This window comes from Neofelis nebulosa, chromosome 2 (genome assembly GCF_028018385.1).
Source record: "Neofelis nebulosa isolate mNeoNeb1 chromosome 2, mNeoNeb1.pri, whole genome shotgun sequence".
Lineage (NCBI taxonomy): Eukaryota > Metazoa > Chordata > Mammalia > Carnivora > Felidae > Neofelis > Neofelis nebulosa.
This window is the reverse complement of record NC_080783.1, coordinates 156,883,688-156,910,651: the sequence shown is the minus strand read 5'-3', so window position 1 is coordinate 156,910,651 and position 26,964 is coordinate 156,883,688. Positions and strand designations below refer to the sequence as shown.

The 26,964-nt window shown below is 37.4% G+C and overlaps 2 protein-coding genes across 30 annotated transcripts in view; one reads left to right on the top strand and one right to left on the bottom strand.

Moving 5' to 3' along the window:
• The window catches only part of FUBP1 (far upstream element binding protein 1), a 33,638-nt gene extending 12,746 nt beyond the window's left edge, over positions 1-20,892 (bottom strand). For 11 of the 25 annotated variants that reach the window (XR_009258034.1, XR_009258035.1, XR_009258036.1 and 8 more), the window contains exons 1-18: positions 20,653-20,892; positions 14,815-14,905; positions 13,900-13,962; positions 13,047-13,085; positions 12,537-12,576; positions 11,990-12,042; positions 11,832-11,903; positions 11,648-11,705; positions 10,012-10,174; positions 9,818-9,916; positions 9,583-9,684; positions 9,227-9,329; positions 9,031-9,131; positions 8,401-8,542; positions 7,599-7,759; positions 3,873-4,024; positions 3,706-3,785; positions 484-621 (exon numbers count right to left, since the gene is read on the bottom strand). Coding sequence is in view for 20 of the 25 variants with exons in the window: in XM_058716872.1 (XP_058572855.1) it covers positions 484-621; positions 3,706-3,785; positions 3,873-4,024; positions 7,599-7,759; positions 8,401-8,542; positions 9,031-9,131; positions 9,227-9,329; positions 9,583-9,684; positions 9,818-9,916; positions 10,012-10,174; positions 11,648-11,705; positions 11,832-11,903; positions 11,990-12,042; positions 12,537-12,576; positions 13,047-13,085; positions 13,900-13,962; positions 14,815-14,905; positions 20,653-20,772 (1,777 nt within the window). In the remaining 5 variants the exon portion in view is untranslated. The remainder of the gene's footprint in view (positions 1-483; positions 622-3,705; positions 3,786-3,872; positions 4,025-7,598; positions 7,760-8,400; positions 8,543-9,030; positions 9,132-9,226; positions 9,330-9,582; positions 9,685-9,817; positions 9,917-10,011; positions 10,175-11,647; positions 11,706-11,831; positions 11,904-11,989; positions 12,043-12,536; positions 12,577-13,046; positions 13,086-13,899; positions 13,963-14,814; positions 14,906-20,652) is intronic. The other 14 variants (XR_009258037.1, XM_058716885.1, XM_058716890.1 and 11 more) reach the window with 7 other exon arrangements.
• A 391-nt stretch (positions 20,893-21,283) lies between these two features.
• The window catches only part of DNAJB4 (DnaJ heat shock protein family (Hsp40) member B4), a 50,695-nt gene continuing 45,014 nt past the window's right edge, over positions 21,284-26,964 (top strand). For 2 of the 5 annotated variants that reach the window (XM_058716904.1, XM_058716900.1), the window contains exon 1: positions 21,284-21,397. The gene's annotated coding sequence lies outside the window, so the exon portion shown is untranslated. Of the gene's footprint in view, positions 21,398-21,441; positions 21,711-26,079; positions 26,249-26,964 lie in introns of those variants that run through there. The other 3 variants (XM_058716905.1, XM_058716902.1, XM_058716903.1) reach the window with 2 other exon arrangements.

Genomic DNA, 26,964 nt, shown 5'->3' with positions numbered 1-26,964 from the left:
AAACTGATAGGATAAATGGTGAAATCGGAGTAAGGGCTCTGCATCAGGACAGTAATGATGTATCAATGCTGACTTAATGTTTTAGAGGACTGTATGATGGTCATGTATTATTGGAGTTAATACAAAAGGGTATTTAAGGGTACTGGGACATCATGTGCACAGCTTGGTCTTAAATGGTTCTGAAAGATTACTGGTAATGGATATGGACACATATGACAGAATAATGGGACAAGTGGGAGATGGGAGATAAAATATTGACAGGTAGGTTATCTGGGTGTTCTATAATGTTATCTTACAACTTAAACTTTTACGTAAGATGCAATTATTTTAAACTATTTCAAACTTATTTTTAATAAGGGAAATCTGCTCACTGAAGCTATAATGAAATATGGAAAATTTTTAGGTGTTATACACTGATGTACTTCATACAGAATTCCAAACATAAGTTTCTATTTCTACATACAAAATAAATGTTTTAGTTACCATAGTTACCTTGTCCATTGGTTTGGGTTGTAGTTGGTGCACCGGCAGGAGCTGCAGGTGGTGGCTGTGCTTGCTGTTGATAATAGTGAGCATAGTAGGCAGCCCAAGCTGCTGAATTTGGATCTGTTCCTGCCTTAGCTAGAATAAACACAAATTCAAGGTTTGCCATCTAAAGTCCATAATCTCTCGCTCTCTCACACACACACTCTCTCTCACACCCTCTTTGGCAAAGAAAGAGACCCCAAAATTAACTGGAGATCAAAAACAGTAAATGGGAAGTTTTAAATTCTTATTTTAATTGTCATTATTTCCTTTAATTTCAGTAAAGTGAGGTACAGAAATTAAGTGACCTAATTCTTAGAAAACTAGTTGAGTGGCAGAATCGTAATAGGAATAAAGATCTTTTGCTTTCAAATCCAATTTGCCTTACAACATTCTGTACCTTTTTTTTTTAACCTAGTTTTGCCTCAAGCACAGCAGTTCTACGTGGTAGATGACTAAAGGAAAGGATTTCTAGGAACTATGTGTACAAGAAACAATTATTTTAAAACTGAGTTTTGTCCTGTCTTAAAGAAAGTCCTGCATTCTTTAAGAATCTTAAACAGTCATATTTCACCTCATCACATTTCACAGTAATTATCCTAAATCATACACTTGATGTCACTGCCCTACTTGAAATTTTTCATTCCAGAGACTTCAGGGCTGTCAAAAGCTTTTAAGTGCAACATTATCATCCAATATCTTTCATGATCTGACCCTCTGGCTTATCCTTTCCATTCCAGCCCCATCTTCCCCTCTTTTGTCAGTATTTTTCTAACACTCAAGTTCTGGTCACAGTAAATTGCTTGTACTTTTCAGAAGTTGCAATGCTTATATCTGGCCTCAGACCTTGTTATGCTTTCTCTGGACTTGCACTCCTCATTCATCCTCCATAAAAACCAACTCATGCAATCACAGTTTGAGACCTCTTAGAAAAAGAAATCCTCTTCTTGATTCTGTCCTTTATACCAAGAATACATAATGTGACACTGCAGTATATCTTTATTAGTTTATATCACCAAGAAGAATGTAATTTCCTTAGGCAGAGCCTGTATCTATATGAAATCTGTTTATCCTTTATCCCATGTGGGCAGCGAGTCTCAGCTGCTTAATAAAGTTTAGTGCAGTTTGAGGAAAAAGGAGCAGGGATTTCTAGAGTGATACAATTTTTAAGGTAATACAATTGTAAGGCATTATCTACCCTCCACATCTTCCAAGTAAAAAATTTATTGCTTTTCTAAGTTGGATTACCTGTGTACTAATACAAATATTTCACTTGACACCATCTCTGGCTAGAGAAACTGAGATAAAACAGACTTTGAAAGGCAATACTTGTACTCTTGAATGTGTAGACTATATTAACAAAACCAGACTTACAGTTAGATATAATACATATGGAGAATTATTCACTCAACATGATATTGTTTCATTTATCATTTTATAGGTAAGAAAAAATGTTAAACTGACTATAAGTTTCACCTAAATCAATTATGTGGTTTTTACATAATGCGAAGTCTAATATAAACAATATCTAACCCTAGCTGCCATCTTAGCTAATGGGTTACTTCTTTTCCAAAGACAGTGCTGCAAACCATATTCATCAACCAATTCTTACAGCGGTGACTTCACTACTACTCCCAGAGGGAAAAATGAGACTGTGATACAGAGACTACTTATTCCCATCATTTCTCTCAATCACGTAACTGATCCGAACAGGGCTCATATGGTGCAATATTGCAGATCCAAGTTCCCCAATAGAAATTCACTCCTTAACTTGCTCTAACTCTTGAATCTCTTAAATTATCGGATTTCTCTGCTTAATCACACCATCCCAATTAACTTATAAGAGGGAAGGAAAAATCTTTTCTTTCTTTAAAGACATTTAGGGACAACTAGGCTCAGTCGGTTGAGTATCCGATGCTTGACTTTGGCTCAGGTCATGATCCCAAAGTCATGGCATCAGGCCCTGCTATGGGCTCTGTGCAGGGTAAGAAGCTTGCTTGGGATTCTTTCTCTCCCTCCGCCCCTTCCCTATTCGTGTGCACTAAGATAAAAATGAAGAAAAAAATACCTAATAAAGATGTTTAAGCTATTATACACTAACTTATATTTGACCCTTCTGTAAGTCCACCTATAATAGCATTGCTAACACTTGGGAGTGTACTTTTCTGCTGTAGAATGTAAACTAATCTTTGCGTACCCACATCTTAGCACACTCAAGTTGTTTCTTGAATGAAAGTTGTGGTTATTTGGTTACTGTCATGTGTAACCATATTTCAAAGAGCACACTTCCTAGGAAATTAAACTATGTTACAAATATAGGGCCACATTTAAATAACAATGTTTTAATAAAATTCACTAAAACAATTTCATTTAAATCAATTATTTAGGTTCTTTCAAGAAATAAATACACTAGTGTGGAAAGGAATCCATAATTCAGTACCTTCCTTGAAACTACTCCAGTGAAAGAGGCCTAAAAGATAGGTAGTAGGTGAGAAAGAAGGATCATCAATAAATGTTAATTGGTTTCAATGAATGCCCCTTTGACCATCATGGAAAGAAAACTAGAGGGTGGAAGATGCAATAACAGAATACAATGTAATATATATAAAATCCAGATCGGAACAGAGAAAACATTTAACTAAACGTATTTTTAATTTCTAACATGCAGACATTAAACAGAGGCCTGATTTTTACTAATATATGAAATTACATAAGGAATATTAAAAGGTTAAAACAGCTTACATATCTTATTTGAGAACTACCAAGTTCTCAAATTTAAGTATTAAATGCTCCATTAGATGCTCACATAATTATACAAATAAATGTACACTCTTCTTTCATGGACAATGTCACAATTAACACATCATACATTTGATGGCACTGGAATCTAAAACTAAGACACTGTACTTCTTCCTATAGCTTCTGGCTTTTAGCACTCTGTTCTTATCACTTTGAAAGGAGAGAAAGTCAACGTAGGTAGAAAAAAGTTACATGAAAACATCATATTCACTCAGTCTCATACACTGTGGTAAAATCAGAAACTAAGACTCCTGTTGAAAGAGTGAAACAAGTGCGAAAAATGCACACAATGTAGAAATGACACTAGAAAATTTAAGAGTATATATAACAGGAGAGGCAAACAAAACTACAGATTACACATGAATGATAAATGTCTTTTACCTGGATCAGGAGGGGCCTGCTGCTGCCAGTGTGGATATGCATTTCCCCACCCCTGGGGGGCATAAGGAGCTGGAGGTCCACTGAAAAGATAGAAATCAATATAAAAACACAATTTACCAAAAGCTAGAATGTTTGGGGAAAATTCCAGAATCAAACTCAGTACTTACTGAGGAGCAGGGCCAGGTGGTCCTGGATTGTAAGGTGCAGGGTTGTATGGTCCCATTGGAGTTCCAGGCCCTGGAGGCCCAGGAGGCCCATGGGGGCCTGGGACACCATGGGGCCCATGGGGTACAGGTGGCCCTAAAGGATTTACTGGGCCCTGTAAAAAAGCAGAGATGTACAAAAAAATCAGAAAAACAGCAATGGCTTAACAATTCAAAGGCCAAATAACACCAACAACATATTTTAGATTTTCCTTCATTTCCTCATTCATGTTGCAAAAAATTTTTAAATTTTAATGTTTACTTATTTTAAGAGACAGAGTGTGTGAGCAAGCAGGGGAGGGGCAGAGAGAGAGACACACACACACACAGAATCTGAAACAGGCTCCAAGTTCTGAGCTATCAGCACAGAGCCCAAATCGGAACTCAAACTCAGGGAACTGCAAGATCATGACCTGGGCCAAATTCAGACGCTTAACTGATTGAGCCACCCAGGCGCCCATACTGAAAAAACTCAACTCTACCATATTAAATATTAAGACCTGAAAATTCATTAAAATCAACAGCATCAGCAAAGAACTGAAACATCTCCTTTACCTTCCATTCTCTTCCTTTCAGACGAATTCCCTTTTCCATTATTTCCCTTTCTTTTTTTATAATTCTTACTTCTACTACACTTCTTTATTATCTTATCATGGAAGTGTATCAAATACCATGTTTTCTCTAACTTTTCTTTCTCTACATCTATTCAGCATCTACTTTCCTAACAATCAGACAACCACCTTGACAATATATTCCCCAAATTGCTAAGGCTTTATACTGTGAACTACTGGGTACTTTATCACGTAAAGTAACAACTAGTAACTTTAGTAACTCAAAAAACGAAACTCCTCTTTATAACCTTTGTGCCCCGGAACCCCATTTAAAATCAGTAATTTAAATTCCTCTCTTCCCCTTTATCATTAGTTTCTAAATACCCTATCTTCATATTCATATCATACCACTTAATAATGCTTAGTTGATTTTCCTTTTGATAATCCAAATTAGCTTTCATGGAGTTAATACTGATCATGTGACATTTTGAAGAAAAATGCTTAAATCACATTTAGTTGTCTATTCCCTCACTACAAAATAATGAAGCTAAACTTTGTCATTTTAAAAATTTTAATGTTTATTTTTGAGAGAGACAGAGCGTGAGCAGGGGAGAGGCAGAGAGAGAGGGAGACACAGAATCTGAAGCAGGCTTCAGAATCTGAGCTGTCAGCACAGAGCATGACGCAGGGCTCGAACCCACGAACTGTGAGATCATGATGTGAGTTGAAATCAGACGCTTAACTGACTGAGCCAGCCAGGCGCCCTAAACTCCATGACTTTTCAAGTTCCTTCTATTACTTTACCTCTTTAAATCTGTTTTCATTATCCTTCACTTCTATTATCCATAACCAATCCCTTACAAAAAGTAAAAAAGGACTATTGAAAAAGTAGCAACATTTTCATAGGGTTATGTACAAGGCACTCTTTTAAGTGACATAAACCTCATATCATTTGTACAACCTGTAAAATAGCTATTATTATCCTTATTTTCAGAGAAAGAAACAAGAGGCAAACGAGTATAAACAGCTTTCTCCAAGGTCACACAGTAAATGATTCAGAGTATTTTGAACCTAACAGCCTGATTCCAGAGTCCATGCTCTTAACTATCAAACTAAACTGCTTCTCTAGGACCTATCTTGTTTGCCCGTCAATCCAGAAGAAACCTTGATCCATGCATGCTAAGGATAGTAAAATCCAAAACGTTAATTCATTTTTCTAGCATCAACCTCTGCCAATACTGGGTACATAATTATTTTCTTCATGTTTTCAATTACACTTATATTTAAAAATTTTTTCAATGTTTATTTTTGAGAGAGACAGATCGTGAGTGGGGGAGGGGCAGAGAGAGAGGAAGACACAGGATCCGAAGCAGGCTCCAGGCTCTGAGCTATCAGCACAGAGCCCAACGTGGGGCTCAAATTCGTGAACCATGAAATTGTGACCTGAGCTGATGTAGGACACCTAACTGAGCCACTCAGGTGCTCCTATACTTATTAATTTTTTAAATGTATATTTGAGAGAATGAGAGAAAATAAAAGCCCATGTGAGCATGGGGGGGGGGGGGGGGGGGCGGGGGCGGGGCAGAGAGAGAATGAGAATCCCAAGTAGGCTCTGTGCTAACAGTGCAAGTTCAATCTCATGAACCTGGAGATCATGACCTGTGCTGAAATCAGAAGTCAGCCACTTAAGTGACTCAGCCACCCAGACACCTGTATTTTTAAGTAGGTCTCATGCCCAGCACTGAGCCAAATGCAGGGCTCAAACCCAAGACTCTCAGATCAAGACCCAAGTGGAGATTAAGTAGGATGCCCAACTGACTGAGCCACCCAGGTGCCCCAACAATTACACTTATTAATACCACAAAACTTACATTTGTATATATTTTTATAAGATTTTCTTTTAATTTCTTAGTCATCTCTATATCCAACATGTGGCTCAAAACTCACAACCTAAGATCAAGAGTAACATGTTCTACTGACTGAACCAGCCAGGTACCCCTGGTAAGATATTCTGTAAGTGTCTTTTATACATCTATTTTTGTCTTTCCCAGAAGACAGAAACAGTATCTAACTTCTTTTGTATCCCTTCCACAATATGGCAATCATCAGGGAGAACTTTCCTAAGAGATTCTAATTATTATTATTCAAAATGCTCCCTTACATCCTATAGTAAAAGAACACAGTTAAGACACTACATCCTCCTCTTATAAGAAAGCACAATCGGGGCGCCTGGGTGGCGCAGTCGGTTAAGCATCCGACTTCAGCCGGGTCACGATCTCGCGGTCCGTGAGTTCGAGCCCCGCGTCAGGCTCTGGGCTGATGGCTCGGAGCCTGGAGCCTGTTTCCGATTCTGTGTCTCCCTCTCTCTCTGCCCCTCCCCCGTTCATGCTCTGTCTCTCTCTGTCCCAAAAATAAATAAAAAACGTTGGGGAAAAAAAAAAAAATTAAAAAAAAAAAAAAAAGAAAGCACAATCAAGACTCTTTATACTTTTTTTGTACTACCACCAGGAAACTTATCTTAAGGAAAAGTTTCCAAATTTGTGTATCAGAACTGTCTGTCATGTGTAAAGGTGGAAAGCATTCAAATAGTATACACTTTAAAACTCCCCAAATGACTGTCAATCTAAGATGGATTTGTAAATTTCTACTCTAAACTGGGGGATTCATCTAATACATATTTACCTGAGCAGGATGGAGTACATTAAGCCCTTAATAAATACTGAATTCCCGTTAACTATGTCCTACAAGTACATTCTACAACCCACCCACCAACTCTTACATTGTATCTGCAAGTAATGCAGTCTATTATTTACTCACACAAAGTTCTAAATACTTATAAATGTGTATTTAATTGAATTATTTGTCACTGCTGGGCAATCTTTCCTGTTATATGTGTTCATTTTGTGGTGAAACCTACAATCTTAGACTAGAAATTGGCATTTTTTTATATAGCAATTATAGAAACATCTGAATAGGGTCTATGTAAATATCGTAGTTACTGATTTACTTTTTAAGTAAGCTCTTTACCCAACACGAGGCCTGAACTCACAACCTGGGGATAAAGAGTTGCATGCTTTACATGCTTTACTGACTAAGCCAACCAGGTACCCCTATAAATTGAAATTTAAAGCATACTCACACCAATCTTTTCTTCTATAAGTTGCCGTGCATAGTCTATTTGCTGTGGAGTGCCACGGATTGTAAATAATTTCATATTAGGATCTGCATTAGGTGGAGGATTTCTCTGAAGTTCTATTCTTGCACCAGACTGTTGGCTTATGCTTTTTATGGTTTCACCTCCTAAAATCAAAACACAGTACTTTTTCTAAAGAGTCAAAGGATACAAAAAGAACTTTTTAAAAGAAAATGACCACAACTAAAAGGGCCATTAAGAAAAAAGTTTAGAGCAGTATCCCATCTGCCAATATTCTGTCAGATTTTTCCACTTATTCTACACTTAAAATCAAATTGTATAAAGCATCTGATGCTTCTAAAATACATTCCAAGTTTCAAGACAACTTAGCATGTCTGTACCTAACCTTAATATCAACTGTAACAACAACAAAAAGTCACTCATCAAAATATTTGGTTCAAATAAATTGCTTTCACAAGTAACGTAACACTTATTAAAAGTCCTAAACTTTAAAAAGATGTAAGGAAAAAGCAAATGGCACAAAAACATCCAAACCACTTTTTGGGTCAAAACAAGTTTCTTACACTAATAAACTATTGGTCCACCTTCTAGAAGCCAATGTTTTTCAAATCCCATTCTTTTTATGTGCATATAAGGCCCTCATTTATATTTTTGTTACAAACCAACATAAAATAGAGCCAAAGAAAAATCCTTGCTACTGATTTACAAGAGAAATAGCATCCAGAAAAATCAGGTCATGTGTTAACATTTTTACCCACACATTAAGACATTATTTAAAATACATTGCCTTTTCCTATTATTAATCCAGTTTTCCCTGTTGGTACAATGAAATTAAATTCCTGTAGTCCACCAGGTGGTCCCATGTTCCAGTTGCCTTGACCTCTACCTCTTCCTCGGCCACCAGGTCCAGGTCCACCAGGATTACCAGCCTAAAGAAGGGAAACACAAAGAAAAAAATAAAAGTCAGCACAGAAGAATATTCTTCTTTCCATGGTGAAGTCATTACATGTCTATTTTCCTAAACCAGAAATTTAAAGAAGCTGAGAGATGACTTGGCCCAAAGAATCAAATACTACCCACCGCTTGTTCTTTTTACACTAGGATGAGTAAGACTGTACTTATGTAGCTGCCTTTCTGTTCCAAGAGGTCTACCTCAAAGTTACCTTTCTAACTATTAACAAAGCATTATCAGACAGATTCTGACATAAAACTAAAGGGGGAGGGGGGACACTTTCAGGCTTTCAAGAAAATATATACTTTTGTGGAGCCTGATGCAGGGTTTTATCTTACGAACCATGAGATCATGACCTGAGCCGAAATCAAGAGTCAGATGCTTGACTGACTGACCCACTCAGGCATCCTGGAAAGTATTTTTTAAATGAAAACAAAATAATGAAAATAGTAACATCTGTCAAACCTGAACACTTCGAAGGAGGTCTGTAATAATTTCTGCAGCGTGTTGACATCGGTCTGGAGGTCCTGTTATTTGTGCTATTCTATCAGGTGTTGTTCCATCATCTTCAAAATAAAAAACCAAAATGGATCTATTTAGCAACAAATGGACGTCAAACTAATTGCTACCAACACCTAGAAAATTAAATATGTATACTCACCTGGCTTAAACTGAATTCGAACACCAGCATCATTTTGTATTTTTTTAATCATCTCTCCATTTCTTCCTATTACAATGCCAACAGCAAATCTTGGAATGGGGACCTTATACAAAGAAGACTACATATTAAGAAAACCATTTCCTGAAAATTAATCTATCTCAAATCATAAAAGTAAAACACTATGCTCTGATATGCCATCAAACAGGGTAATGAGATACAAGTTATACATTCTACACTCTAAGGCAGAAACAGGGTGAGGGGATACAATGTTAGAGATGGCTTTGTAACACAGAACAGAAAAAACACATATTTATCAACCAGTATACAACCATTTGTGAATGGGTATTTTTACTTACATCTATCCCTTCATTTCCACCTATTCTTGACCCATACTCATTTCGAACTTCTCTGAAACCACCTTGATCACGAATTAACTCTAACACCATTTCCTTGGCTTGCTGAAGTAGGGGAGAAAAAAAAAAAAAAAATCACCCAATTTAGAAAGTATGTCTCAAAACACTGTAATTATTCATACATGTTTTGCCCATTCTGCCCCCAATCCTTCTTTGTAAAATATAAACTTAAGTTTACTTGAACTTTGTATGGGTCTCCTGTAATCCTAAGAGGTTTGTCAGCACCAGTGTTCTGAGGTCCATCTTGAATCATAACCATTTTAACTCCAGCCCGCTCCTGTTACAGAAATCACAAGTATTAATGAAAGGGGAGTGGAAGGAAACAGGCTTCAAAATAGATGAAAAGTAGTCATTTTACAAACATAATAATACCTGAAGTTGTTTAATAGTTTCTCCCCCCTTTCCAATAACTAATCCTGCTTTGCTAGCTGGAATCATGATTTCTTGAACTGCATTTCCTGGTCCATCACCATGGTGGAAGCCAGGGGCTGGTCTTCCCTTTTCTACAATCTGGTCCAGTAACCGTTTTGCCGATCTGTTAACAAATAAAGAGTCAAAGAGTAAGTTACAGCATAATCAAAACCTTATCGCAAACAGAGAAATACAAAATAGTATGATCAGGTACTTCTCCCATTCTAATTCAGGTTTAGGGGGCTTAACACTAACAAAATTTTATTAAAAAATTTTTTTTCAACATTCATTTTTGAGAGATAGACACAGCGTGAGCAGGGGAGGGACACAGAGGGAGACAGACACAGGACCTGGGCTGTCAGCACAGAGTCCAACGTGGGGCTCAAACCCTGCTTCGGATTCTGTGTCTCCCTCTCACTGCCCCTCCCCCGCTCACACCTGTCTTTTTCTCTCAAAAGTAAATAAACATTAAAAAAAAATGAAATGAGAAAGGTGGCAAGTGAGTCAGGCCTTGATAAAAACACTTTTACTCTAAGTGGTGAAGCATTAGAGGATCTGAGCAAAGTAGGGATATAAACTGATTCACATTTTAAAAAGATCACTATGGCTATACTAGCATAAGGATATACTACTGCTGAACAAGGCTAAAAAGAATGGAAACATATTGAAATATAGGCAAATGATGTCACAGACAAGGTGACAGTATAGAAGTGGCAAGAAGAGGCTAGATTCCAAATCAATTATGAAGAAAAATGACCCAAGAGTTCCTTATGGATAAATTGAGGCATGAGAAAAAACTAAAAGTATTAAAACAGAGTTGCCATTCACTGAGATGAGTAAGAGGAGTAAAAGACAAAGCAGGCTGGGAATGGGATGGAAAACAATTTCCCCTTTATAACAATCTGATGTTTGAGATGTCTAGTAGACATTCAAGCAGAGATACTAAGTAAGCAGCTTGACAGGAAATCTAGAATTTAGAAAAAGAGAGCAACACTGAAGTTAAAAATTTAACAGTACATAAAATTTATGATATCTAAAACTATATATTAAATGAAGTTTAATAGAGTAAATGAAGTACTCTAAGGAGCACATATAGATCTATTTTTAGGAGGACTGAATTTTGGGGCACTTTCACAACAAAAGGTCAGAAATATAAAGCAGGACAACCAAGAATGACTGAGAAAGGGCAGCCAGGGAGCTGGCGACTTCTAGGAAGATTGTTCACTGTGTCAAACAATGTTGATAGGTGGAATGATGAAGAATCCATTTGCGATCTCAGAAAGAACAATTTCAATGGAACCACGGGAATAAAACTGATTCATACATGTTCAAGAAAAAATGAAAAGAGGCAGATGATACCGCAAATCGAGCTACCGCTTTTTAGTTTTGTTGTATAAGGAGGCAGAGAAATATAAATGTGGGGTTCAAGGACGGTTTTTGTCAAGACGAAAGAATTTTCAAGGATGTTTATATGTTGTTAGAAATTATCTAGAAAATGGGAAAATTAATAGTGCAGAACAAAGTTGGCTCAAATGTACGGGCAATATCTTCTGGTAGGAAGGATGCACTGGCCTCAGGCATAGGATTTCATACTTACTGGACAGATTCAGGTGTTCCAGTTAACATACAAGACCTTTCTGGAAGGCCACCACTGTCTACAATTAAAAACAACACCAAACAAATTTTAGGCCAAGAGAAGATTAACAGCATCATTCACTAGCTACTGACAAAAACATGCTAGTTTTCTAGTCATTTTGAAAACAGCAAGAGAGTAACATTACCAGGAGCTATCTGTATTTTGCATCCAGATTCTTGTTGTATGCGTGAGATCTGTTCACCTCCTCTGCCAATTACTAGTAAGAAAAAAGAACATTAGTTGCTAAAAGACTATAGAGTATGTTTTGATTGTTGTCAAAGCTTTAAAAATTAGGTTACTTACTAAATCCAACCATTCCATCTGGAACTTTGTATTCTTCTGTCATTACAGACCTGCTAAAAAATAACAAAAACTAACATTTTCCTTCAAAGAAAGAAGCTCTGTTTACACATAAAAGGTAACCCACGAACAAAAAATCGAAGTCTAAAGGCTTAAACTAGGTTTTCAGGCACATATTCATAGTCAAAATACAGCTTGAGTAGTTCAAGTCAGAATTGACACATCAAGTCAGAAGGTATGGTAGATGGACAGTCTAAAGGCATGAACTACAAAGGAATTAGGGTGGAGTTCAGGTAATGTTATCTTAGTGATTATTCACTTTAGTTCTTCTAAAATATGGCTAATTCCACCCATCCTTCCAAATTATAAATGTATCTCACTCAAAAGGTAAAATTATCCTTCTGTATCACCTTCTTAAATGGAGGGAAATGAATTCTTATATGCAAAAAAAAATGCAGACACATACTCGTTATACACTAACTTGGCTGTGTTTTCACCAACAGTTAAACTAAAATTTGCAAAGAACTCTTGGAAAAGCATTTCACTATACCTTTGCTGCTGATGCATCGGTGGTAACTGTGTTCCAAAAGCTACCAAAAAATCAAATAAAAATAAAATGAAAACTAAGTTTCCCACATATTTAATACAATTATATCCAACAATTCTAAAATCTTTCCTCAATACACACAGTATCTTTAAGAGAGTAAAATTTTATGCAGAATACTTAAATCAACATTGACAGTGGTCAAGAAAGTCACTGTAATGGCAGAGATCATCAGCAATGACATAGGAAAAAAACTGTCCTTTCTCAAGGGGTGCAAGCTTAAGTTAAAAATGGAATTATAAAATAAATTGAATACAAAAACAATTTAGCAACCAAATCTTATTAATATATACCCGGCCATAATTGAAGTGGGAGATTATAAAGACATGAAATACATATTTACAAAGCTATTCATGGCCTTACACTAACTCCAAAGATACGCAACAAAAAACAGGAACAAAACCCTCATATTAAATTCCAGTTACTTTAGCTTTTGACTCAATTTAAAATACTTACAGTCATTTTGAGGAGCAACTTTCTTAGCATCTGGTTGATCTGCAAAATTAAGAGCTTTTTAACTTTTTGCCAATAAGTACAAATACAAGACTTAGCTAACCCGTGCCCAAGTAAGAATAAATATCAATGTAAACACTTATTGAAATAGCTGAGGGTAATTATCATTTGAACCAAAAAGTGCCAATTCTTATCCCAGACTCTTAATAATCAAAAGAAACATTACATTTCTTTAATTCTTTTCATGTTTAAAAGATGCACAGACATTAAAAAAAAAATTCTTTTTGATTGTATCAAATCACTGACCTTAATGTATGTTAAGCACTTTAGAATGATACAAGACAAAGTACTTAGGTCCATTACTAGCAAAATATCACATGCTAAAGGCTAATGATGCTTCCCACTGTAGGAACTGAAGACTGGAAGAAAAACAGAACCTATCAGAACGTGAAAATTTGACATATCAAAAGTTGAGTGTATCTGACAGTGACCACAAGGCTATGCAAAATAAATAAAAAAAATCACATTACAAGGCAATCTCAATCTAAACTATTCTATTGTTCCTAACCAAACATTTCACGGCATAAACTTCAGCAGAAAAACTCAAAGCAACTACATGACTACCTTCATCTACATCCTTTACACAGATGAATACAATGCATACCTTAGAATAGACAACCTACATCTGAAAGTACTACATTTTCCTCCCCCCTTCAAACTTAAATGTTTAAACATCAGAATGTTGTGCAGCAAAAATTCAGACACATAATCCAAGAAATATTTGTGTCCATTTAAGAATCCACTGGTTTATTTCACGTTTACATACTAAACACAGGTAATAAATAAAAATTCCTGCCTTTAAAAGGAGAGGGCATTCCCTCCCAGTGTGTTGTACTGCTCGGACTTGTCCAAGAGCCATCTACACATAAAATAAAAAGAATACATTACATACAACATCTGAAGCATCATTAGCTCATTTTTTTGTATATCAAAACCTCACTATAAATGTGAAAGACACTTAAATAAAAGAAAACCAAGTACACCTGGTCAAAAGCTACAAATACATTCTATAGGCTCATTCAGAATCCTCCTTAAAAAAAAAAAGTTAAATAAATAAAATGGCAAAAAGAAAATGTATCAAAATTCATATATCAAATCTAAAACAAAAAAATACTTGCAGACTTCTAAGTTCAGAAGCTTCAACAATTATGTTTAAAAAAAAAAAAAAGCACTGTAAATCTACTGTTTTAAGCCACATTTTGAGTTAAACCTGAAACACAAAACAAGGTACTGAAACAAAAAAAGTAACATAAAAAAAAAGGTATAACCTGCAACACACTAGAGTAGCAAGCTATAGCAACATCAACCTTTAAAGTGAAATCTGAAATAGTAAAATAATGAAAACATAGCATATAAAGATTAATTCACGTATGAAGAAAAAAACCCAGTGAAATGTCTTCTAAACATTTTATATTTTTGTTCTTTTCAGTATGTTAACAAGTTGTCTGTGCAAACTGTCAATCTGGCACAATCCTTAAAAAAAGAAAATGTTGTTTTCTACTAAGACAAAACTTGCTGATTAGCTCAAAATTTTACCTACCTTGTCTAAGGTCTTTTCCCCCCTTTCCTTCTGAGGCCAATATAAACCTTACAATTTTAGGAACCTTATTATAAAAGTAATGTTTCAATAAAGAACATACAAAAAATATTAAAAACCGCCTTCAACTAAACTGTGTGTAAAACAATTAAAATACTTATGACTACAACTTACCTCCGTCTTCCAAAGGTCTTTTTTGTCCCCCATAACCATAGTCATTTGAATTCAGTGATGTACCAGCATCACCTCCAATTTTTGCTGCAATCTTAAAAAACAAAAGCACACCATCATTAAGAATAACACTGTAACTACTATACACTACTCAGTGCCAAATTTCTTCATAAATTTCCTACTACACATATATGCTAAATATTTAACACATAAGTAAATTAATTTGAAAAAGAAATTATTAAAATTACAGATCAATGTATTAATACATTTAATAACCTCAATGAGTTAACAAATAATCATCATCTGGAATTAAGCTTCTGATAAATCTCTGTAAGAACAAAGAAGTAATCAATCAGCAATCTCCAGAATCCAATGACCAAATAAATAGCTTTGAGGAAAATCTAGGTCTTAATTCTTCTCCATGGCTCTCTCCCATGACTCTTCAAAAAGTGTGCTGTGGGCACAGAGAATGTGAACACCTTATGGGACTTCAAAGCTGTGTCGCCCAATAAGGTAAATGCTAGTAGCTACATATGGTTATTGAGTACTTAAAAAGTGGCTAGTCCAAATTGAAATGTATTTAAATGTTAAATACATAATGGATACTGAAAACTTGAAACAAACATAAAGAACCGAAAGCATCTTAATTTTTAAAAAAATTATGGGTCGCCTGGATGGCTCAGTCGGTTAAGCGGCCGACTTCGGCTCAAGTCATGATCTCACAGTCCGTGAGTTCAAGCCCCGCGTCGGGGTCTGTGCTGACAGCTCAGAGCCTGGAGCCTGTTTCAGATTCTGTGTCTCCCTCTCTCTGACCCTACCCCGTTCATGCTCTGTCTCTCTCTGTCTCAAAAATAAATAAATGTTAAAAAAAAATTTTTTTTTTAAATAAAAAATTAGACACATGCTAAAATGGTAATATTTTGGGTACGTTGCATTAAATAAAGTATGTGTGACTTGCATTGTATTTCTATCAGACAATCTTGTTCTATAGAAACAGGGCGTGGGGAAAAGCCTGGAAAGCTGTACCTGTAAGAAAAGTCTCAGCTACAGAACCATAAATCATTTCAATCTTGAAGAATGGGGCAAATAATTGCTTGCACTTAAGTAAACAAACATCACATGAGACACACTAGCTTCAAGTCACAAGTAGGACACAACCAGTGGATATCGACTCCATTTTTCTATGAAAGGGGAAATGAAACTAATATTAGTTTCTGAGTGTCAGCAGTAAGTCAAATTCCACACTATGTTTTATATTCATTTTGTCACTGAATCATCACAACACTATGAGGTAAGGATACTTAGGTAGAGATCCATTTTACAGTTGAAAAAATCTCGAGAACTTAACTCAGATTACATAGTCAATGGTGGAGATTCCCAATGATTTCTATACAGCTCCATGCTAATTAATTAATTACGATAAGGGGTGCCACTGAAAATGAGTGACAGGCTCATTGGAGTTCATTATATTAATCTATTAATTTCAAGTATGTTTGAAATTTTCCATGATAAAAAAAAATTACACAGAAAAACCAAACTTCTGGTGTCTAGAATTCCCCCAAAGAGACTGATATGAAATGAAAAACCCAACTGCTTCATTACAGTTAGGAAACTATATTCAACGACTTGAGTCTCAAAATCCACTTACTTATCACTTGAGTCTAATATATGTTGTCAGTTACCATATGCCAACTGTTCTTCCTAGGGTTTCTAGATTTCCCTTTTCTTCACCTGTAAATGCAAACACTAACTCAAAGCATATCAGGACTAAATATTAAAATTCTTAATTTAAGAAAGGCTTTGTGGTTTGCCTGGCTGGCTCAGTCAGAAAAGCAATGGGGCTCTTGACCTCAGGGTCATGAGTTCGAGCCCCACATTGGGTAGAGATTACTCTAAATAAATAAATAAATAAATAGATAAATAAAACCTTTGAAATAAAATAAAAAAGGCTTTGGTCAATCTAACCTTCCTTAATCATCCTTTCACTTTCTCAAAAGCCTGTTCCTTGTCTTTGAGTATCTAATTAAAATCTTATTTCTTTTTCTGAAAAGCTTCTTCACCACATTTAAAAACAACTGCTTTTCTACCCTTAAGTTTTAAAAGCTTAACATCTGAATTGTTCCTTAGGAACTTAAAATACACTTCTGTGGCACTGATGAGCACTACAGTATTTCAGGCCGAGAGAAGACCGTAACTACTGTTAAGTACTACTGATGATAGGAAAATGGTTTAAGCTGTGATACCTTCTGATAAATCTCTGTAAGAACAGAGAAGTAATCAATCAGCAATCTTCTGCAGTTAGCTTTTGTAAATGCTGCAGAAGTTTGCAGAGTAGTACTTCTTAAACTCCTTAAGAACTTCTGCATATAGAAAGAATAATTTATACCTCCCTATTATTCACTGAATAGTTCTAAAACTATCCAAATGAAAATGGAAAAATGATACCTTGTTCACTCAAAATAATGTTACACCATCTCAAAAATTCAGAAACAATACAAAGACATTACAGAAAAGCTCTCAGTAAAAATACTACCATTTTTAATGACACAACATGGTCCTCTCCCTACAACACAAGAATATTTTTAATCATCAAGCTTTGCTATCCTGTCACAAAATATAAAAAACAAAACACCCAATATGCAAGTACTGGTTTCCTTCCTTCCCTCTTTCTTAATGTTTATTTTATTTTTGAGACAGAGTGAGCAGGGGAGGCAGAGAGAGAGAGAGAGAGAGAGAGAGAGAGAGAGACAAAACCAAGCAGGCTCCATGCTGTTAGTGCAGAGCCCGATGCGGGGCTCCAACTCACCAGTCAAAACCAAGAGTCCAACGTTTAACCGACTGAGCCACCCGAATGCCCCTAAAGTGCTAGTTTTCAGTTGAGATTAATGGTAACTGAAAAGTCAACAATTCTGTTTTGTAGAATTTTCATTGTATTCAAACAACATAATGCAATCTGAATCACTTTTACAATCATCAAGAAAGATTTCAAGAATAACTGAGTACTTAAAGACTAACAGCTGTTTAGAAGTGAAGGCATCAGAGCTGATAATCTTAACTTGAGATCTACCACTCATTTAGTGCCAGTCTGATTCACTTCTATCTTCACATAACCTCAAAGGGGGGAAAAAAAGGTAGAGAGATACATTTTGATTTCCCAGTGTTTTAGAGACAGAACTGATTATCTAATGTGGTCACCAAAATCCTAACCAAAGAATCCCAACCTCACCCTCTGGAGTTATAGCTTAAAATACACAAATATAAATCTTTCAAGTATACAGGTTAGAAACCCTAAACTAGAAAAGCAATCTGGTGCTCCTCTGCTGACGTTAGCTAAGAGAGTATCTTAAAAATCTGCAAATTTCACATTAAAAAAATAAGCCATCAGGATTCTCTGGAAAAACAATTGGGCAGCTTGGTCTAAACTACCAGATGGCAAAACGAGCTAGGTAGGGACCAGGGATCCTCTTCACTTGTCCTGCATTAACAAAGAACTGTCCGATTAAAAATGTCAACAACATGACCACTAATACACAGCTCTCTGAGGGCAAGAAGCTATCCTTGTATCTCCTGGTCCTTCCATGAACATGGCACAATATGCCAGACAAAGAAATCTAAGGTTAGATGGGGATTTGGGGAATATAATCCAGGATGCTTTTCATATAAATAAAAAAGTAGTTCAGATGTTAACCTAAACTTGTTCCTTCAGTCCAAGTACTCCTCCCTGTATTCCATTTATATATATCAGACAGACAGCTACAACGGACATATAAAGGCATCTTCAAATGTAATCAGAAGGGGAAATTCAACTCAAAAGCTAAATTTGGGTATCTCAGGTTTAAGGTCAGTTCTGTAAAGAAAAAATCAAATTATTACAAGAAGACATCTGTAAAGAATCGTATTACAGCAAGGACATTGAGGCAGCTGACCTACTGGCATAAAAAGAGAGTATAAGAAATCCATAGTTTGAGGACAATTTCTGTATTTAAAAAAGCAGTCTAACTTAATCACGAAATTACAGATTAGCCAATTTTTAATTAAAGTATGGCAACCCAAAGTCTTTCAGAAGTTGTATCCACCTGTACTCACCTGATTTCCACCCTCTTTCCCCCAACCAACATTATCCTCCAGTGACTTCCTTCATGGGTTCTTGTTATTCCAAAAACTCCCATACCTTTGCACACGCTGCTTCTTTTCTCCACTGATCAAACTCTCACACATTCTTTAACGTCTTGCTTAAAATATCAGTCCTTTACTTTGGCAGTTACGCACCCCACTCTTTGGTGTTGTGTACAGTGCCTGACTCAGCAGGAACTCTATAAATGTTTACAGAACAAGTGGATAAATTAACGGTGCCCATTTTTGTCTACTCCTCTCTGAAAGCATTAACAAATACTACTATTCATTTGCATTTGGTTCCTTGACTGTATCAACACTTCCTAGAAGGCAGAACTCCAATTCATACAGTAAAAAAACCCTCTAGTATCTAAGTAGTGTGTGGCACAAATTAATTCAATACACTGGTTGAATAAAATTAGGTGAATCTTCTAATCCAATCTAATAAAACTCCACTAAGAGTGTCATTTAAAAAATCTTTCAGTCGCTATTCTAAAAATGTTCAGAAGTAATAGAATTCAAGTAAAGAAACTACAGAATTAGCATTAACGGTAACTTTTTGTTGACTGTCGAATATTTCTGATTATAAACCAGTATAGGTATATTTTTATTTATAACGTGTTCACATTACTTAAAAAAGAGCTTATTATTACATTATTGCAGATTTTATGCAGTTTGACTCAAATGATCCTTTAGTGAAAGTGGAGGATGAAAAAGGTTAACGAAGTGAACTCCTTAATGCAAACAAAACACAGCACAGTATTAGTATCTGATTAGCGTTCGCTTTAAACACTAATCTAAAAACGTCCAGCACCTAATACGCATGTCAAAACGAGAATAAGATTTTGCTTACATACAAACACATACCAACATCATAACATTTTAAGTTATAATTATGTTAAGGGACTACCTAATAAAGGTAAAGTTCAAACTAATAAGTCTTTACATTTCCTGGAGTAATTTTCTGTTTTTTAACAGCTTTCATTTGGGAAAGAACTGCCTTGAGGGCATATGTACGCACCTACGTAATACAAAGAAGTGTGGTCAGTTTACGACTCTGAACAGAGAGGCAGATTCAAACTGAAACTTCGGGTATAATGGGCCTGAAGCCATTTTGAGAAATAAGGGGGAAGAACTAGTAGAACACTGACACGTAAATCCTGCTCTGAGGAAGGATTCCAACCTCGGATACTAGTATTCTCTGAAGCCTCTTCCTTGTAGATGTGAAAGTGAACGAAAGCGAAAAATTAATTTCGAGAGACCTCGGATGAACTGGAAGCTGTGAAAACTGCTTTACTGACATAACCCTTCCTTACTATGGCTCTTGAGGACAAACCCTAGTCCTCTCTCAAACTCATTACCAGAACCTTCCATACTATTGTGTAAAACTACGCGCGCTTTATCCCATGGTGGAGGATGTTCATTCTGAGAGAAAGGAAATGCCAAGCTAACTCCTCGGAGAAGGAAGCGCGACTGCCGCAGAAGCGAAAGACCTAAAGCCATCTATGCCTAACGCGTTGGGGTTCTAAATGGCTTAAACACTAAGAAACACAAAATCGAGTTCCAGCCTCTAAACTGTATTACCAACATGGGAACCCTGAGTCTCCTCACATTTCAGAGCCCGGAAGGGCACTTCTTTCCTCTTCCTCATGCGCGAAGTAGCGGCCTACTCAGCCAGCGGCCAATTACCGTGAGCGTTCGGAATCCCGCCGCACGGTCCAGACTTACCTGCCGTGCTCTCTGCAGCGCATCTTTGAAAGCATCGTTAACTCCTCCACCACCACCGCCGCCGCCTCCACCACCAGCTGAGCCAGAGGAAGGTGGAGGCACTGTTGAGTAGTCTGCCATGTCTAGGCTACAGAGGCCGCTGCCGCTTCTTCGCAGAGATGTTCCCTCAGCCAACTGCTAAGAAAGAAAGAAAATGGCGGCCGTCGAGGCTGTATCACATTCTTGTGCGACCATCGTGCCGTAAAGGGGCGGAGACTGAAAGGAGAAAATCTCGCGATGTTTTGAAGCGACGCGCTGCTGTGGGGGTGGGGTTGAAAAAAACAAGGTGAAGCAGAGAGATGTCGCGAGAAGTGTGTTCACGATATCGCGAGAGTGAAGTTTATTTTTGGCGCCTCCTCTACGCGCATTCGCGTGTTGAGACTGTGTGCTTGTACTTCCGGGGTGGTGGGTAAGAGTGGCGCGGCGACCCCGGTTGGCTGGAGTTTCTGAAAACCTGAAGAAAAGGAGTAGTTGCTTTCTATTGGTTGCCGCCTCGGGGAGGGAGTGTGGGTGAATTTTCCTCCAAGGGTCCTTCCGTGTATCCATGGGAAAGTGGGTGACGTCGACGGGCGTTAGGACGACGCAACAGTATCTCGAGAGTGCTGCAGCCAGGAGTGCGCCTGGGAGAAGCGTGCCCGGGATGCCACGCGGAGATGTTCCTGAAAACGTCCGCCCGGCCTAGCGGGATCTCGGCATGATTTTCAGGGTAGTAAAGTGTCCCTGTATTTTACTTCTAGATTGCCAGATCTTTTAGCTTTATCACAAGTGGGGATTAATTTAGGCTGGAGGCCTTTTAGTTCTTGAGCTGATTTCTACATCTTGTGTAAATAATGTGGATGGAGCTTTGAAGTTATGACTGCCCTATTCTTTACCTTTAAAAAATGTGACTGCTCCTAAAATTCTGTTGTAACCACACTTAGTAATCTAGTATTGTATGTGTCCGGGATCAGTTTTATTGAGATCATCTTATAAGAACAACATCAAATTCTTCTAACAATAGTTTGCCCCATCCCCTACCGGTAAGAACCCACATGTAATGTTCTGAATTGTCATCCCTGGACTAGATAGCTTTGTTAGTGTGTATATTTTGTTATCTGTTCCCAATTATCAGGTAACTTCAGGCCTTCCCGACATATGATGGCATGTAATTTATTGCAATATTATTAGTAGTAGTTTCAGATTCATGGGGATGCTTCGGGAATCTTACTTAGGAGTCGACCGAAATGGTTTTCTTCCCCGAATTCTTTTATTTTTGGAGAACAAAGACCTAGGTAAAATGAACTTTATCAACTTGGTATTTTGTGTTTTGTGAATTAGGTCTAAAAGAGTACTTTCCCCATTGCTAGTCTTAAGAGTAACTGGGAGAAATGTGTGCTGCTGTCTTACTGATAACTAATGTGTGCATTTGTTCAAGGCCCCAAATAAGTTGGATCATTAGACAGTTAATATGCATATAGCTACAATTGTGGCATCATTTTCCTCCAATGAAGCTTTTCTTACCATCTTAACGAGTTATACAGTTTTGATTATCTTTTTCAGTGTTCATAACTATCCTTTTAGATTTGGGTTGGTGGGTGGGATTTCTATTTGGAAAAGCAGTGAATGTATTGGACTACAGATTTAAGTATAACGTAAAAAAAAAGACTGTAAAACGTTGTTGGGTGGTATTGCTAAACAAAATTTTTACAGTTGTTTTGAAAAAGATTATCCAACAAATGGCATTTATTAATCAATTGATTTCTTCATATTAATTAGACCTATTCCATCCTGATCAATGTAATGTAACCACAGAGTGATATAATTTGCCCTCAAATAAACTTTATTTCAGACAGTATTAGTTGTCTCTAAATATTGAAAATAAGGGCCTCCATTTCTAGTTTATTTGTAGACTGTCCTGGAAGAATGGGTATTCTAGGATGGGACCCAGTTGAAATCAGTTTAGATAGGGATATCTTAACTTCAATACCATTTAGACTGTTTGATCAGATAACTCTATATTTTGTAATAATACTATCTAGTGTAATATGTTTAGCAGCCTTAGCCTCTACCCATAGATGCCAGTAACACCCCCTCCCCCAGCCACAAACACACACACACTCCGTTGTGAAAGTCAAAAATGTCTCCAGATAGGCAAAATCATCTCACATTGAGAACCACTAGTCAGCCTTCATTCCTGTGCCTGCCTCTCCATTGGGAAGACCTATTTATCATACTTTTGAGGTATATTCCAAATTCTATTAATTTCCATTTCCGCTCCCAAGTTACCATCACCTCCATCCTGGACTGTTATAGTATTCTGGTTGGTTTTTCTGCTTCTACCCTTACATGTCTACAGTTTGCTCTTTAATATTATGAAATTTCATACAGAAAAGTATGTAATATATGTGTAAGTTCTCAAAAGTAACAAGCAGCCATTTCCAATATTTTTGAAGCTCAAGCCTCTACTTGATGATTGTGTTGCAATTGTTTATATAGCAGCTTGAATAATGTCTTTAAATCTTTTTTAATTAAAAAACTTTATTTTAGAGAGAGAGAATGAGTGGGGGAGGGGGCAGAGAGAGAAGGAGACACAGAATCTGAAGCAGGCTCCAGGCTCTAAGCTGTCAGCACAGAGCCCGATGCAGGGCTTGAATCCACAAACTGAGATCATGACCTGAGCCAAAGTTAGACACTCAACCGATTGAGCCACCCAGGTGCTCCTTGAATGATTCCTTTATAACATAAATCAGGTCATCTCACCTTTGTGTTCCTATTGCACTTTATTATTATTTTTTTTTTTACCTTTTAAAGAGAGTGCATGTGTGCACATGAAGGGGAGGGGCAGAGAGAGATGGAGAAAGAATCCCAAGCAAGCCCCTCACTGTCAGTGCAGAGCCTGATGCGGGGTCTGAACCCATGAATCACAAAATCATGACCCAAGCTGAAATCCAGAGTTGGACGCCCAACTGACTGAGCCACTGAGGCAACCCTTCCTATTGCACTTTAAATCCTATACCCTGGAATAATGTACAGGCTCCATATAATCAGGCCACTGTCTCTAAACATTCCTCCCTTTTATTCCACTTCACCCACCTTGCTGTCCAAGATCATTCCTGCCTTTAGGATTCCTTTTTTTTCTGCCTGGTGTGGATGCTCTTGTAGACTTTCACATGGATAATCTGTCCTTGTCATTCAAGGCTCAGTTCAGATGTCACCTCCTTAGGCCCTCTCTGACCTCTAGTTGTGCCATTCTGCAATCACTATCCTATTACTTCTCTCTCTCTCCCCCCCCCCCGCCCCTCTCCCTGACTTGCACTCTCTCTCTAAAAATTATATATAAATAAGTGTATATACATATATATATGTGTGTGTGTGTGTGTGTTTACTTGTTTATTGTCTCTTTTCCTTTAGAATGTAAACTGGAGAGGGAGGACTTTGTCTACCTTTACCATTGACCTGTCCCTAATGTCTAGTCTTAGTGTTCTAGATATTTGCTGAATGAATAGAATATTGAAAAAAAATCTGTCTCTACATTTTAGTTGATTTTGTGACCTTAGGCAAGTAATTTCGTTGCTGTGTCTCAGATTTCTCCTCTACATTATGACAACTTGCTTTGCTATCCTCAAATGAGGTATCTGTGAGTTCTTCAGAAACCAGAAAGTTCTGTAAAGTGGAAATTAATATTATTAACATGTAATGCAGTTTCTGGCATCTTATCACGAAGGAAGGCTAATCCATGTAAATTTTTTGGATTACAGCTATGTTCAAATCTTAGTTTTAGTAAAACCCAGAATCCTGCAAGAGCAACTGAGTTGTGGGAGGAATAACCAGTGACTTTTGATTAAGCTATATGTGAATTCTCAGTCTACACAATCGTTTTAAACCCATTTGTACTTTGCTGGTTATTCTAGGTAATTTCATAACTGATGAAATCAGGATTTTCTTTAAACTTTTTTTTTTAACGTTTATTCATTTTTTTAAGAGACAGAGACAGAGCATGAGTGGGGGAGGGGCGCAGAGAGAGGGAGACACAGAATCCAAAGCAAGCTCTAGGCTCTGAACTGCCAGCACAGAGCCTGATGCAGGGCTCGATCTCTCAAATTGTGAGATCATGACCTGAGCCGAAGTTGGACGCTTAACCGACTGAGCCACCCAGGTGCCCCTGAAATCAGGATTTTCTTAACTAAATTCATTCCCTTTTGCAATGTAACTTTTCTTAAAAGTGGGTATATCATCGCTAATCTAAAATTGGTTTATTGTGCTTTGAGAGATTAGCTAAATATTTGACTAGATTATATTTTATAGTCACACTTTTAACACAGAAATTGGTATTTCATATTTCATTCTTAGGATGAAGCAAAAGTTAGTGTCTGAATTTACAGAAGTCTAGCGGGGAGCATTTAGATTCACCAAATAACAGTGAAAAGATTAACAAGCATAATAAAAGTTGGGCTATTAAATGTACTGGCAAGTTTCTTCATTTTACCTTCTGACTTATTGGTTACCAAATGACTGAGTGACCTTTTTCTTGGTACAACTTTTCACTTTTGGAGTTGGTAAATCTGAAATATTAACAGATTCTTATTTTTAGCTATTAAAGAAAAGTAGTCCATTATTGCTTTCTTTTTTTCTTTTTTTTTTCTTTTTTATTTATTTTGAGAGAGAGAGGGACGGAGAGAATCCCAAGCAGGCCCCATGCTGTCAGCATGAGCCGTAATCAGGGCTCAAACTCATGAACTGTGAGATCATGACCTGAGCCAAAATTGAGAGTCGGATGCTTAACCAACCGAACCATCTGGGTGCCCCCCATTATGGCTTTTTAACAGGCATTTTAGAGTGACAAAATTGTACAGGCTTCCTGCCTCACCTTTATGCCCATCACCTACCTCCTAACAACTCTTAGGCAGAAGGATCTGGTAACTTCTTGCTATACTCTGTGTCATTTAACCAGGCCAGTATTTCCTCAGTATCATAGTCACAAAAGATTCAGTTTAGATGTGAGGAGGGAAGTGGCCACTTCAAATTAAACATACCAGGATGTAGTTAGGGTGTTTGTTCATTAGGCTGGTCACTGGTCTTTTTTTTTTTTTTTTAATTTTTTTTTTAACATTTATTTATTTTTGAGACAGAGAGAGACAGAGCATGAACGGGGGGGGGGGGGGGGGGTTGGTGCAGAGAGAGAGGGAGACACAGAATTGGAAGCAGGCTCCAGGCTCTGAGCCATCAGCCCAGAGTCTGATGCGGGGCTCGAACTCATGGACCATGAGATCGTGACCTGAGCTGAAGTCGGACGCTTAACCGACTGAGCCACCCAGGCGCCCCTGGTCACTGGTCTTAATGACTTTTATATCCCTTCTGACTGAGTTTCTAGAATTCTGTTTCAGACTAAGGTATGAATGGAAGCAGGATATATTTGCATCTTAGAGGACAAAGTTGTTAGCACAAGTTGACTTTGGACCATTGTGGAGAACCAACAGCTTGACCAGTGTCTGAAACTGGAGGCAGCCCCAGATAGTGGAAAAGACTCTGGACTTGGTCCCAGAGGATCTGTGTTCAAATATAACCCCTGTGCCCTTTGGTAAGTCATATAACTTTTTCCTTTTACCAGCATACCAAAAAGAGGGCAATTACTCTGTTTCCGAAAAGTAGCCAACAGTAAAGGATAATAAAAAGTCTTACATAAACTTCTGAAAGGGAAAATAGAAGTCACTATGTGAAAACATATCCCCTTCCCCTCAGTTATTAGAAATTTCTTCTCGGGGCGCCTGGGTGGCTCAGTCTGTTAAGCCTCCGACTTCAGCTCAGGTCACGATCTCACGGTCCCCGTGAGTTCGAGCCCCGCATCGGGCTCTGGGCTGATGGCTCAGAGCCTGGAGCCTGCTTCCAATTCTGTGTCTCCCTCTCTCTCTCTCTGACCCTCCCCCGTTCATGCTCTGTCTCTCTCTGTCTCAAAAATAAATAAACGTTAAAAAAAAATTAAAAAAAAAAAAAAATTTCTTCTCTGATTTGGTTGCCAAATTTGATAGTGTGGTCCTGATTAAAGTACTGTAAGAAGACTGAAGAATACTAGGATATTGCTCATAATCATTTGATTTGCCCTAAATCCAGCTTTTTATCATCCTTATCATTCTCACTTATCCATAACTGCAGAGCCCCCTTTTTGTCAGGTATCCTTCCTACCTCTTCCATTTTACTGTTGCTGATTGTTTCCATTTTTCCAGAAAATTCAAAGGGCCTCTTTGAATATATATAGTGTTTGGCTAGTCCAGAGCTCTCTAGGGATTCTTTTTTTTT